Consider the following 13,534-nt stretch of genomic DNA (forward strand, 5'->3'; position numbering starts at 1 on the left):
TTTTGAAGTGATGGAGATGCCCTAAAACTGGTTTGTGATGACTGCACACCCCTATAAAATTCCTAAAAATCAGTGAAATGTACACGTACCATGTATGAATTTTATGGAATGTAAGTTATAACTTAATAAAGCTATTTTTAAAAACTAAAAAGTCAATATATGGTGAATAAAAGAAAAATAAAAAAGTTCACATAGGGCACAGTACAATGAAATGCTTTGGATTTAAGTGTAGACTATGAGCCATAGCCTTCAACAGAGAGGAATAAAACAGAAGTTAGCTGCGAAAGCTTCACATCACAGCCTTAATCTGAATCATAAAATTTGAATTTAAATTCCTATTTTGAATTTAAAATCCTTTGTCCTGTTGCGGACAAAGAAAATAGCACAGGAAAGACAAGGGGGTACAGCTGTGTTTGTGGGGAAGTAATGGGGAAATTACAAATAGGTACAAAGGATCAGGTTATGGAAACTGAGGAAAATGGGGGAGAAAGGGAAGGGGTTATAAACAGGGCCAGAAAAAATGTTACTTTGTTCTCTGTATCCACATGAACCTAGGAGGCCAAGGTTTGTCTTGTTTGAAAGGATGAACATGGTAAATAAAAATGTCTGTGAAGAACTGTACTCCTCACAGTAGCAGAAATATTCAGTGACTTCATAGGTGTATATAATACACAATCAATGTGTGCCTTGATGTCTGAAATCAAACCATGAGACATCATGTGAACGACTATGGGAATAAAAGATGCACTTGCCACATTTCTAAATAATTAATTTTATTGTTATTTCTCATCCATAAGCAAGACAAGTTAACAAATGCCACATTTTTAATGAGTTTGCTGCCCCAAGCAGAACGTTAAACACCCCTTTTTTAAAAAACAGAAATCTAAAAGCCTATTCACATTTCACTGAATCATGAACAACTTTGATTTGTAAAAAGGGCAGATTCTTTTCAGTGTTGCTAAATTGCTAAGATTGCTGAACCATAAGTCAACTCTGAGCCACCCAACTTTTCAATTTTGAACAATTACTTTCCTGACAATCAAGGGCAAGCTGAGACGAAATTATTGTGCGTACAGGATTCAATTATTTAAGTCCCCATTCCATCCTATTACTCAAGCCTGTCCAATGACATAACAAAAAGTCAGTGCCAGGATCAATACAGATCCAAAATAACACTTGACCAAGTAACACTCTACCATAACCTTTGGTTTTGCACTCTTCACAGAGTGTGTATCATCTTCCCAAAAATCTTTCAGCTAAATCTTGTTCTTTTTTCATTTGTGTGCACTACATTTTCCAGCAGTCAGACAAACATTTTCTTGAATAAAGCATGATCTAACACCCATGAAAGTTTCATTATGTTAATTCCAATTTTAAACTATAGTCAATTTCAGCAATTCATCTAAATTAATAGTTGAAAGTTATACTTTAAAAAAATAAGCCACTATCATTAGGGGTTTCATACCATTCGTATTATGAAACTGTAAGACAAACCCTTTGCTATGGAGCATAGCTAACTGGGTCTAGAGGGAACTGAGCAAGGGTCCCGTATCTATTTAGGGCCCCAGGAACTGCTCTTGACCCAGGCCCAACCCAGAGCTGGATGCACGACTTGGGGATGTGTGACACTGTACCTCTGGACTCCTCTCATTTTCCTCATCTACAAAATGGAAGGAACGAACTCTCAAAAGCTATCACAAAATGAGACAAAGTAAATTACATTTCAGTCAAGTATATAAAATGGAAAAAAATAGTTTCTAGCATTATTAAGCATTATTTTTTTATAAATAAATGTTATAAACATTTATAAAGTAAAACTAACATTCCAGTGTTTACTCTCTTATAGGTTGGAAAGCAGCAAACATTTAACTCCTAAGTATGTATAGTTTCTTTTTAAGTACTTTAAATTTTTTAAATTAATAGTCACTATTTTTGATTGATGAGGGAAATCAGAAAAGCCAAAAGTAACAATTCTGTGTTTGCCCCAACTCCTCCCTTAATCCCTAAATCTATAACAAGACTACCCAAATATTAGTATTTATTTTAATTACTTAAAACACTATTCGTTTCTGAACAGAGTTTCTGAAGCAAGGAAACAATAAATACAATCCTGTACAACTCTTCCTTTTAAATGCTGTTCCACAGAACATAATATTGATGAACACCACTTCAAGTACAATATGTGAAATACTAAATGGATATAAACATTATCTTATGCTAACAAACATGGATTTATGATCAAATGAAAACAGAAATGTACTAAAATCCATTGAGCCAAATTCTGTACCAAATTATTTAGGTATGATTCACTCTAAAATTGATTGGATTTGTGATTTTATCCCAACATCTTTCTAAAAAACAAATTTTCATAGAACACAAGAGAGAGCACAGATATAAACCCAAGCATATATGTTCAATTAATATATGATAAAGGAGCCATGGTTATACAATGGGGAAATGACAGCCTCTTCAACAACTGGTGTTGGCAAAACTGGACAGCTACATGCAAGAGAATGGAACTGGATTATTGTCTAACTCCACACACAAAATTAAACTCGAAATGGATCAAAGACCTGAATGTAAGTCACAAAACCATAAAACTCTTAGAAGAAAACATAGGCAAAAATCTCTTGAACATAAATATGAGCAACTTTTTCCTGAACGCACCTCCTTGGGCAAGGGAAACAAAAACAAAAATGAACACATGGGACTACATCAAACTAAAAAGCTTCTGTACAGCAAAGGACACCATCAATAGAACAAAAAGCCTTCCTACAGTATGGAAGAATATATTTGTAAACAACATATCTTACAAGGGGTTAACATCCAAAATATATAAAGAACTCACACGCCTCAACACCCAAAAAGCAAATAACCCTATTAAAAGATGGGTGGAAGATATGAACAGACAATTCTCCAAAGAAGAAATTCAGATGGCCAAAAGACACATCAAAAGATGCTTCACATTGCTAATCATCAGGGAAATGCAAATTAAAGCCCCAGTGAGATATCACCTCACACCAGTTAAAATGGCCAACATAGAAAAGGCTAGGAACAACAAATGCTGGAGAGGATGTGGAGAAAGGGAAACCCTCCTACATTGTTGGTGGGAATGTAAATTAGTTCAGCCATTGTGGAAAACAATATGGAGGTTCCTCAAAAAACTAAAAATAGAAATACCATTTGATCCAGAAATTCCACTCCTAGGAATTTACCCAAAGAAAACAAGTTCTCAGATTCAAAAAGACATATGCACCCCTATGTTTATTGCAGCGCTATTTACAATAGCCAAGATAAGGAAGCAACCTACGTGTCCATCAGAAGATGAATAGATAAATAAGAGGTGGTACCTGTACACAATGGAATATTATTCAGTCATAAGAAGAAAACAAATCCTACCATTTGCAACAATATAGATGGAACTAGAGGGTATTATGCTCAGTGAAATAAGTCAGGCAGAGAAAGACAAGTACAGAATGATTTCCCTCATTTGTGGAGTATAACAATGAAGCAAAACTCAAGGAACAAAACAGCAGCAGACTCACAGACTCCAAGAAGGACTAGCAGTTAAAAAAGGGTTGGGGAGGGTGGGTGGGGAGGGAGGGAGAAGGGGATTGAGGGGTATTAGGATTAGTACACATGGTGTGGTGTGGGTCACTGGGAAGACAGTGTAGCACAGAGGAGAAAAGTAATGACTCTGTGGCATCTTGCTACACTGATGGACAGTGACTACAATGGGGCATGGGGGGGGGGAATTGATAATATGGGTGAAGGTAGTAACCACATTGTTTTTCATGCGAAACCTTCATAAGAGTGTATATTAATAAAAAATAAATAAAAATAAATAAAAAACAAATTGCTACTTTTTTCTTAGAATAATGTATGATAAAATTCACTATGGCAAGTCAAATAGTTAACTTGTTAATTTGGGCACAGTCTATTTGTGCACCTTTTAATGGTCATTTATCTCTATCCCCAAAATTAATCTGTTACCAGGTTAAATCACTCCAAATTCTTTCTTCCACAATCTGCAAGAGTAATTGCTGCTTCAGTTTCAATCATGGAGCAGTAAATCTAGAGTTACTTTTAGGCAGCTGTTTATAAAAGTCCCTGGAAATGCATAATTTCATAGAGTGATTGAAGTAATTTTGATATTATATAAACAATAGCTTATCTATAGCAACAAATTCAAGTGATTAAAAAAATGCACATTTTATGTGTACCTTTTTCAAGTAGTTTGCCTTTGTAGACACAAAGGTTTTCCCCACCACAGTGTTGTTGATAAACTTTTATTTCATCCCGGAAGTCTGTGTGATCATACGATAGGCGCACGTTTTTTCCCAAGTAGATCATTGTAATAGCTGCATTACTGTGCAGTGGTGTTTTAGGGATCCTTCTTAAGTCCTAGAATAAACAATAAAAAGGGGCTTATTAACTAATTTCCTTCTAATCAGAGTGTGATGACATTGTAATCTGAAGGACAGAAAAGGCTATTTTTATGACCCTAGCAACCTTTATAAAATGTCAATCAACACAGTGCACAAAAAGTCAAGCCCATTATGAAACAAATCCCTCTAACAATTATAACATATATGTTTTGAATTTGTATTTTTAATGTAAATGCTGGGGATCTGGACAAACTTTGTCTCTTTTTAGCGTGTGTTTTACATACAACAAAAATATCAATAATGCTAAGAGGAAACCACCTTTTAGCTGATTCTCAAATAAAAATTCACATCAAATTAATTAAACAAATACCGATGACATAATTGTATTCTAATTTGAATTAACAATGATTGCGCTTTAGTAATTGTTTCTGTAACTGTGTGCTTTATCTTTACACTTAAGCACTGACAACATACCTTCCCTGAGCTTATTCTATGGGAGGCAACAGCACACATTTGATTCCTTCTATGGTCACTGAGGATTAGGGACAATGCATGTCATGTGAATAGGATAATCCAATTTCATAGGAGTCCTTCAGTGAAAAAACCAACACTACTAATATTATTTTTAATATCAGTATGTCCAAAAAAAAATCACCTCATAAACCTATCTGATAGTCTATGGCATTGACAAATTTAAATTATTTATAAAATAAGCAATAAAATTTTATGTCAGAAATTAAAAGAAATCTTCTGTGCCTTGCACCCTTGTTTATATTCTGAAGTATTTTCACAATAGTGGATGAGCATGGGGCTTGGCTAATCTCTAAGAGGGAAACAGGAAAGAGAAGCGGAAAAAGGAAGAGAAGGAGGAGGAAGCATTGAAATAGGAATGGCTCCTTGAGAGATTTTAAGAGGGCCTAGTAAGAATATTGTCGGCTTCAAGAATTACACAGAGGCTAGGCATCACCTTTAGTCTACTTCAGTTTTCTAAAAAATCAATTTTTAGCTAAATGAAAAATGTGAAGAACCCAACTTTCAGTAAATCCGAGGCAATTATTTGAGTTTGCTATCACTGAATTACAGATGCCTTGGAAGCATGTACTTTTTATTAAGAATAATAAAGCTGAAAAAAATTTCTGAAGGAGCTACTAAAGTGTTTCCATCTCCAAATCCATCTCTCTCCCCCTTAGAGGACATTTTTCTCATGTAATTCCATTCCTCTGATGCAAAAAACAGAGGCGGTAAACGTGATGAGATGAAATTCTGCACATGACTCCTCAAGTGTAGGGACGGGCCTGGAGCAGGGTCTGGGAGGGATGGGTAGTCCCAGATTTAAAATTTAAGCAGATTGTCTTGCCTGTGGACAAATAGAGAGATAATCAAAGAAATATGTCAGGGCTATCAGGAGCCATGAAAGTAAATCAGCAAGCTGGGTAATTCTCTGCAGATTAGAAACATCTCCCTGAGTCACAGTTGAAAGCAAGATGATGGCCCGCCAGGCTCCTAGTTGCAAAACCATCCCATTTTTTTCTTGCCCAGGCAACTGTGGAGCTGTTGCAGGCATTTGTTCCCCCACTGCAAGCACCAGCCTGAGGCAAATCGAGCAACAAGCTCCCTCCAGAACACTGATATGACAGATTAAATAAGAGTATCCCCTTTTTGTTAAGCAATACTTTCTAAAGTGGCATGGATTCAGAGGTAGACCTGTGAGCTTCCGGGAGATAAGCACTATACAAATACAAAGTAATAGTGGGATTAGAAAAGCCTACTTCCTAGGTATAAAATGAGAAAGTGGGAGGAGAAACATCTAAAGTAAATGAAATGACAGCTCTTCACCCTTTTCATTTACTCTTAATTCACTTTTTTTCCTGTTTAAGTGTATTCCTGATAGCAGCAGTCTTTCCTCCTGGGTCTAGTTATTTCATTCTTTTTAAAAATATTCCCCAATTATTGCCACCAAGTAACCTTTTCTGAGATCCAACAGGAGATCCGAGAGACAGCTCATGATTAAATACATGTGCCAGGAAAGGAACAATTGCTTCTTTCAGTTGACTAAATTACCATATCTACACTTACCAACTTCCAAGGTTATAATGACCCCAAACTGATGAAACTTTAACAAGGTTTCATGGACCTTTCTGCGGTCTTCAAACAAGCATCAAAACCTTCCATGAAAATGCAGGTCCCTTTTAAGAACAGGAGTAAGGCCTCATGCCCCTGCACAACGAAGGGTTATCTTTCTTACTTCCTTCCCCAGTTGCTTACGACTTTCCTTCAGCTCTCAGGCAAGTACAATCTGAGCTGACAAACTGCAAGCCCACTGAATGGTTAACCAGTCAGCCATTATGTATTTGTAATATTTAGCATTCTACTGATATACTACATTTTCACTGGGATCTCTTTTATCCCAGCCCAGGCCTGTATAAGGGTTGGCTTTAAAGAGATTGTATAGGTGTCGAGCACCTATTCATGTTGTTAATGTGGGGCAGCAACTCTCCTCTCACTTACCAAGCTCTGATGAAGTCCACACATCATACTGTTTCCGGGATCATTGTAATAAACTTCTAGTTAGTAGGGTGACCATAGAATTTATCATCCAAACTGGGACACACAGTCAAAGAGGTATTACTGATAATTAAACTAGAGAAAGGAAGATAAATTTGAATTGTTCCAGGAAAGCTGGGATGTATGGTGACTAATAGTTGGTTTCCCTGCTTCTAGTCTCACATCCCTCAACATCCCCCTCCGCGTGGATATCAGAGTGATCTCTTGTCATGAAATAGCTCATCTGACTCTCCTGCCTAAAGTCCTCCAATAATTCCCAGTATCCATGGGATAAGGTCCAAGATTCCTCAGACAACAAAATGTGTCTTAACATTCTCTTTCAACTAATGCAATTTCCTGTGTGACATTTAAAGGTCCAGCAACTGAACTAATCGTTACAACATGTTTCTAACCTCCAGCACCATATGACTGTATAAGTCACATGACACTGAATTTCTTGTCATAGTTCCTTGAATTCCTCCCTCTCAGTGGATAAGGACAATGTCTTACTGACCTTTAACTTTCCAGTACCTTGCTAGTGCTGACACCTCATAAGGGCCTAATAAGCATTGATCTGACTAGACACAGATATGGAACTTGGAATTAGGGGTTCCACATTCTGTCCTTTGCTGAGACAAAAGCTACAGAAGGTGGATCCCACCCTAAATCAGAAGCTTTCTACACTTACAGGAACTTGATAGGTACCTGATTCTCAGTGTCCTGTTAAACAAAATACCCCCTTTGGTGATTAAGCCTTGATAAAGATTGATAAGAAGTCTGACCCTAAGGAATGGCAGGCAGTCCCCGTGTTGACTCTGATCAGGTCTTAGGGAGAGACAATTCAGACACAAGCCAGAGAAGAGAGCTCCCGTGCTCACATCCTAAAGGTGCAGGAAGCCGCTGTATTGGAAACTTCTTCTCACTTACTCATCTACTTCCTCTTTCTCTTCTCTGTCTTGCTGGGTTTTCCTCATTCTCTCTTCCTCCCTCCTTTGCTTTTACTATGCCTCCTCTTGTCACTTCCTCTTGCCCATTTCTCTTACTACTGTGTTCATGCTTTTCCCCAACATGCCTCCAAATGCCTCAGTCCTTCTGGAGATAACAGAGATCCAGATTTTGAGGACACCAAATTGACACATGAGCCTCCTATGCTCATCTCCCTCAGCAGAATGAATTCAGTAAATCTGTTAAGAACTAGAAATTGTCTAATGAGAAGGCCCGAAAATCTGACCTTCTTGCTAAAATGGTTTGCCCGTTAACTCCAACAGATGCAGATGCTCAGAAGCATCTATAGTTCTTCCTCTCTTCTAGTGTTTTGTTCTACAAACCAGCTACCAAGATATTTCGACTATTCAATTGGCTTTTTAAAGTCCTTTTTAGTTATTAGCTACAAAACTGCAATGCTAATTTTAAGCAAAAACATTATTTAAAGGAAAGTGTTTGCCCAAAATAAATCAACCTACTATGAGATATGTTGATTTACCATATATTACAATGCTGATTTTTCTTTTTCATTCTCAGATCTGAGTCCATTAATGAGAAAAACCAAGAGTAAAAAAAATGCCAAGATAATACATTGTCTAGAATGAAATTTAAAAAGTGTTTTTAAAATTAAAACAAAAGAAATTTGTGATCTCCTTAGTGAAGCTAATATCTGTCAGGCTTTATTTGTTGTTGAAGAAAAGGGATCTATGTCTGAAAAGCATAACTGATTTCCATGATATTTCCATAAGCTAAAATATAATTAAAGGTTTAATTTTTGCATGGACAATAAAACAATAGCCATTAATCAACACTGTACTAATAAACACTTTATTAAATTTAGTAAAAATCAAATGCCTGCCTTCAACAAGCTTCCTAATCTGGAAGCAGAAGTAACAAATAATAAAAGCACATGAGTATTTAAACTAAGCAGATATAGTAAGGGACATAAGAAAATTTAAACTCCTATTGAAGAAAGGAAGAGATGGAATCCTTTATGATGTATAGAAATAAGACTTTAGAGCATAAAGCCTAGAGAAAAATGGGTATTAGCACCCATCCTTCTTATCTCTCAAGCACTCACAGGCGATTCATGGAAAAAGAACACTTGCCTTCCTAATGCAAATATCAGTTAGAGGTCTAAGTGGTTTCTGTGTTGAAGAAACCCCTGACCAATTACATTCAATATCTTCAAAGATTTGAGAAAGAAAGGCTTGTAAATGAATGCCACATAATTTGTATTTGAGGATTCCAGATGCAAGCTCTAAGTGTCAGTCCATGAGGTGTGTAATGAATTTAGTTTGCTGCTAATAGTTATGTGAGCTTGTGCAGGCTATTTAACACTCTTGCCTCAGTTTCCTCATTTTTGAATATTATATTTCTTTGTTGGGTTTATTATGTATATTAAATGAGAAAATGTGTATAAAACTGAGCAAAACTCCTGACACATAGCAAAGGCCCACTAAAGCAAGGATATAGTCATTGTTGTCATCACTGAATATAAATATATTTCATTAAAAGTTAACAGAAGGCAAAAACATGATAGCATGCATTTTAAATGAGGAAAAAAAAGAAGACAGAAGATTTGAAAGTGGTTGAATTTCCAGCAGAAGCTTATAAAAAAGAGCACAGATCAGAAGTGGGGAAGTGGTGGACCAACCAGCTGAGGGTGTAGGAAGTAGCTCGGTTTGGTGTGGATAGGAGTGGAGAGAAAGCTGGAAAGGGGTTAAAATCTGAAATGCCTTGAATGCCAGTGTACTAAACATGTCTTTTTATTCTGATGTTTTGACATCTGGAGCCTTACTGATCCTAGGGACACCATCCTTCCCAGAACTAACCAATTCCTAGATATGGTTAATGACTTCCCAGGGACAGTGCTTGTCAGTACAAACTAACCAGTCCACAGCCCACACTCACCCTCCCCTTACCTGTGCTATTTGGACTGTTAAACTCTGGGCCAATATTCCTCTACCTTAATCACCCCTGGATCAGGTACCAAACAACTCAGGACAGCCCCTACACTCCAGAAGCTGCCAGAATTATTCACACTATCCAATCCTAACCTTGTGTACTCTGCATCTCCTGGTCCTTCTCTCAGAAAACACAGTAAAGGCTCTTGCCCACGTTTCTCTCCCATTCCCTCAGTCTCGTGACCTGCTGCTTCCTTGTGTGATACAGCATGGCATGGTGTAATGGTCAATTTTATCTATCAACTTAGCTGGGCCACTGTGCCAAGATATGTGGTCAAACTTATTCTGGATGGAACCCTGACTAATAGACATGGCATGCCCTCTCCTCCTAGGAACTGTACAAACTGCCTTTCCAGCGGCAATCATCTTCTGATCTATGGTCTCAACATACCCGAATAAGAATAAAACCTACAACTTTAAAACAACTGGGCAGAAGAATATACCTGCTTTCATTAGGAAAGGAGAAATTAGTGAAGGTTTTAAGCAGGGAGGAGCTTAAATTTTTAACATCATTAGGTAGACTCTATTGATACTGAGATAGACTGCTTACTCTTTTTCCCCTTCCTGCCTTTTACCCTCTACTTCCTGGTTCTATCTGCTAACTTCCTATTCATCTTTCGAAGGCCATTTCAAATGGTACCTTCTCCCTGAAGCACTCTCCAATCTCCTCAGTCAGAACTAGTATTTTCTTCCTCTGTGTTCCCATTCTACTTTACTTATACCACTACAGTAGTGCTCATCACAATGTATCATGGTTAATTGTAGATATTTCTGTCTCCCTTGCTAAATTTCAGTCCTTCTGAGAGTAAGGATTTGGTCTTATTCATAACTTCAGCACCTAGCATAGTGTCTGTCATAACAAACAAAAGCTAAATTGGATTACTCACTGATCTAAAATCAAGACATAAGTATGTAACGACACTATTAAAAGTTAAGCAGGAAGCCCTTGAACTAGAAATGTAGGGGTGAGAATGGAAAAGGATGATCAGATACATGAGCTTTTGTTAAGGTACTAGAGTTGTGCTGCCTGAAGAGCAGCCACATTTGACTGTTGGGCATTTGAAAGGTGGCTCATTTGAATGAGATGTGCCATAAGTATAAAATATTTACTAAATATTGAAAATATAGTATAAAAAAGTAAAATACTTCATTAAAATTTTTCATATGTATTACATATTGAAATGATAATATTTTGGATTTCCTTGATTAAATAAAATATATTATGAAAATTAATTTCACATGTTTATCTTCTTAAATATAGTTATTTGAAAAGTAAATTTGCATATGTGGCTTGCATTATATTTTTATTAGGCATTTCTGAACTAGAGGAGAGGACTTACCAAGTAACTGGACATGTGTGGCAGAGGGAAGAAGGAATCCTAGATTTTAATTCCAAATTACTGGAGAGAAAGTCATGTTTTATGAGATATAAGACACCTGAACAGAGAAGCTGGTTTAAAAATGGAAACATGTCAAACAGGAGGGGCAGTAGGAGTTGTAATTACACAGCCATCTTTCATTACAGAGCACATATTTGGAGTCTAGAATGTGGATAAGGGTCCAGATGTAAAGAAAGCCTAGACTGGTTCATACCTAGAGAAGGTCTTTGACTTCTTTTTCATAAAATATATTTTTAAAAAATCAAACTTTGTTTTTTTCAACTGATAACTGTAATGGCTAAGTAGGTTCTTATTTGAAAGCCTGTATTTTCAAAATGTATAAACCATATTTATGAGACATCTCTAATTTAGTAGGTTGCTGTGTAGAATGGGTGACCAGAACCCTCTGTGAAAACATAAAAGTCTGGAGATGGATGAGATAAATCTCAGAGCAAAATCTAACTATTCTCACAGATCCCAGAAAAGCAGCATAAAAGCTCTGCAGTCCCTGGAACTAAATGAAACAAAGCAACAGGGCAGAGAAGTAAGTTGCTGGGCTGTGAGATCTACCACACCTCAGCATTTGGCTCCACAGATCATCCCTGAGAGACACAGATTGCAGAAACCAGGCACCATGTTCTGTACATTCATAGAGGAACAGGTGGTGGGACACCAGCAAGCCATATTTCTTTGCCTTCTGCCTTTTTTTTTTCCTGATAAAAGCACTGGGAGGATGAGGATGCTTTGGGGATGGTAGTCATAAAATGAAATAGTGAATTCAGTATGTAAATTAGTCATGAGAGCCATCATTCCCTAAATGAATCTTTTCTAGACTGAAATAAAATAAATCCAAGTACTAAAGTAGAGTGCAAGACTTGCCCGGCTGTGCAATTTTATTCCATGTCCCAGGACCCAGGAGCTAGTGACAAATCCTAGTGACATCTAGAAGCTATTGAAGCCATGTGGGAAGTTGACTAGAACCTGAAAAGCAAATCAAGTGTCAAGGTCTCAGCCTATGGTGATGTAGAGAACACAAATAAGAGTCACAAAGAAGCAAAACAAGAGGTAAGAGGAAGTGGCAAAGAACCATTGAAATAGAGTGTCATGGAAGGCAAGAGGGGAAAGTTTTGAGGAAGTGGGAACAATAGCATAAAATGCTACTGTCAAAGAAAAATCACATTAAGTGGAAAATACAAACTAGGAAGGCAGAAGTAAGCCTAAATACACTACTAAATAATATAAATGTAATTGGACTAAACTCTCTTAGTAAAGGAACAGAGATTCTCAGCTTAAAATAAATACAAAGAACTCATGCTACATAAACACATTTAAAACCTAAAGCTTAAATGTAAAGATATTAAAAGCCTGAAAGTAATATATATATTTTATATATATACTTAATATATATATTAAATACTAACTAAAGAAAATAAGAAGTACCATTAGACAAAGTAGACTTAATGTCAAAGGTAATAAGTGATAAAGACAATCATTTTTTAATGATAACCACTTCACACACAAAAGTAAACACTAAATGGACTAAAAACCTAAATATAAGATATAAAACCATAAAACTCTTGGAAGAAAACATAGGTAAAAAACTCTTGAACATAATCATGGGTAAATTTTTGCTGGCTATGTCTCCCCAGGCAAGGGAAACAAAAGCAAAAATAAACAAGTGGGACTGCATCAAACTAAAAAGCTTCTGAATAGCAAAGGAAACCATCAGTAAAATGAAAAGGCAGCCTACTGTATGAGAGAATATATTTGCAATGATATATCTAATAAGGGGCTAACATCCAAAATATATAAAGAACTCATATGACTCAATACTATAAAAACAAATAACCCAATTAAAAAATGGGCAGAAGACCCGAATAGACATTTTTCCAAAGAAGACATACATATGGTCAACGGGCACATGAAAGATGCTTCATATCATTAACCATCAGGGAAATGCAAATTTAAACCACCTTGATATGAGGTATCACCTCATACAGGTCAGAATGGCCACTATCCAAAAGATAATAAATAACAAGTGTTAGTGAGTATGTGGAGAAAACGGAACCCTCGTACACTGTTGGAGGGAATGTAAATTGCCACTATCAAAAGCAGTATGGAGGGTCCTCCAAAAACTAATAGAAATACCATATGACCCAGTAATTATACTTTTAGTAATTTAGCCAAAGGAAAAAAATCTGATTGAAAAGCTATATGCACCCTTACATTTATTGCTGCATTAACAATAGGCAAGCTACAGAAGCAACCAAAG

The 13,534-nt window shown here is 36.6% G+C and overlaps 1 protein-coding gene across 2 annotated transcripts in view; it reads right to left on the bottom strand.

The window, feature by feature from the left end:
• The window catches only part of ERICH3 (glutamate rich 3), a 130,276-nt gene that overhangs the window by 57,525 nt on the left and 59,217 nt on the right, over positions 1-13,534 (bottom strand). For both annotated transcript variants that reach the window (XM_057500330.1, XM_057500329.1), the window contains one exon: positions 4,224-4,404. In XM_057500330.1, the coding sequence (XP_057356313.1) occupies positions 4,224-4,404 (181 nt within the window). The remainder of the gene's footprint in view (positions 1-4,223; positions 4,405-13,534) is intronic.

This window comes from Manis pentadactyla, chromosome 4 (assembly GCF_030020395.1).
Source record: "Manis pentadactyla isolate mManPen7 chromosome 4, mManPen7.hap1, whole genome shotgun sequence".
In the NCBI taxonomy this organism is placed as follows: Eukaryota; Metazoa; Chordata; class Mammalia; order Pholidota; family Manidae; genus Manis; species Manis pentadactyla.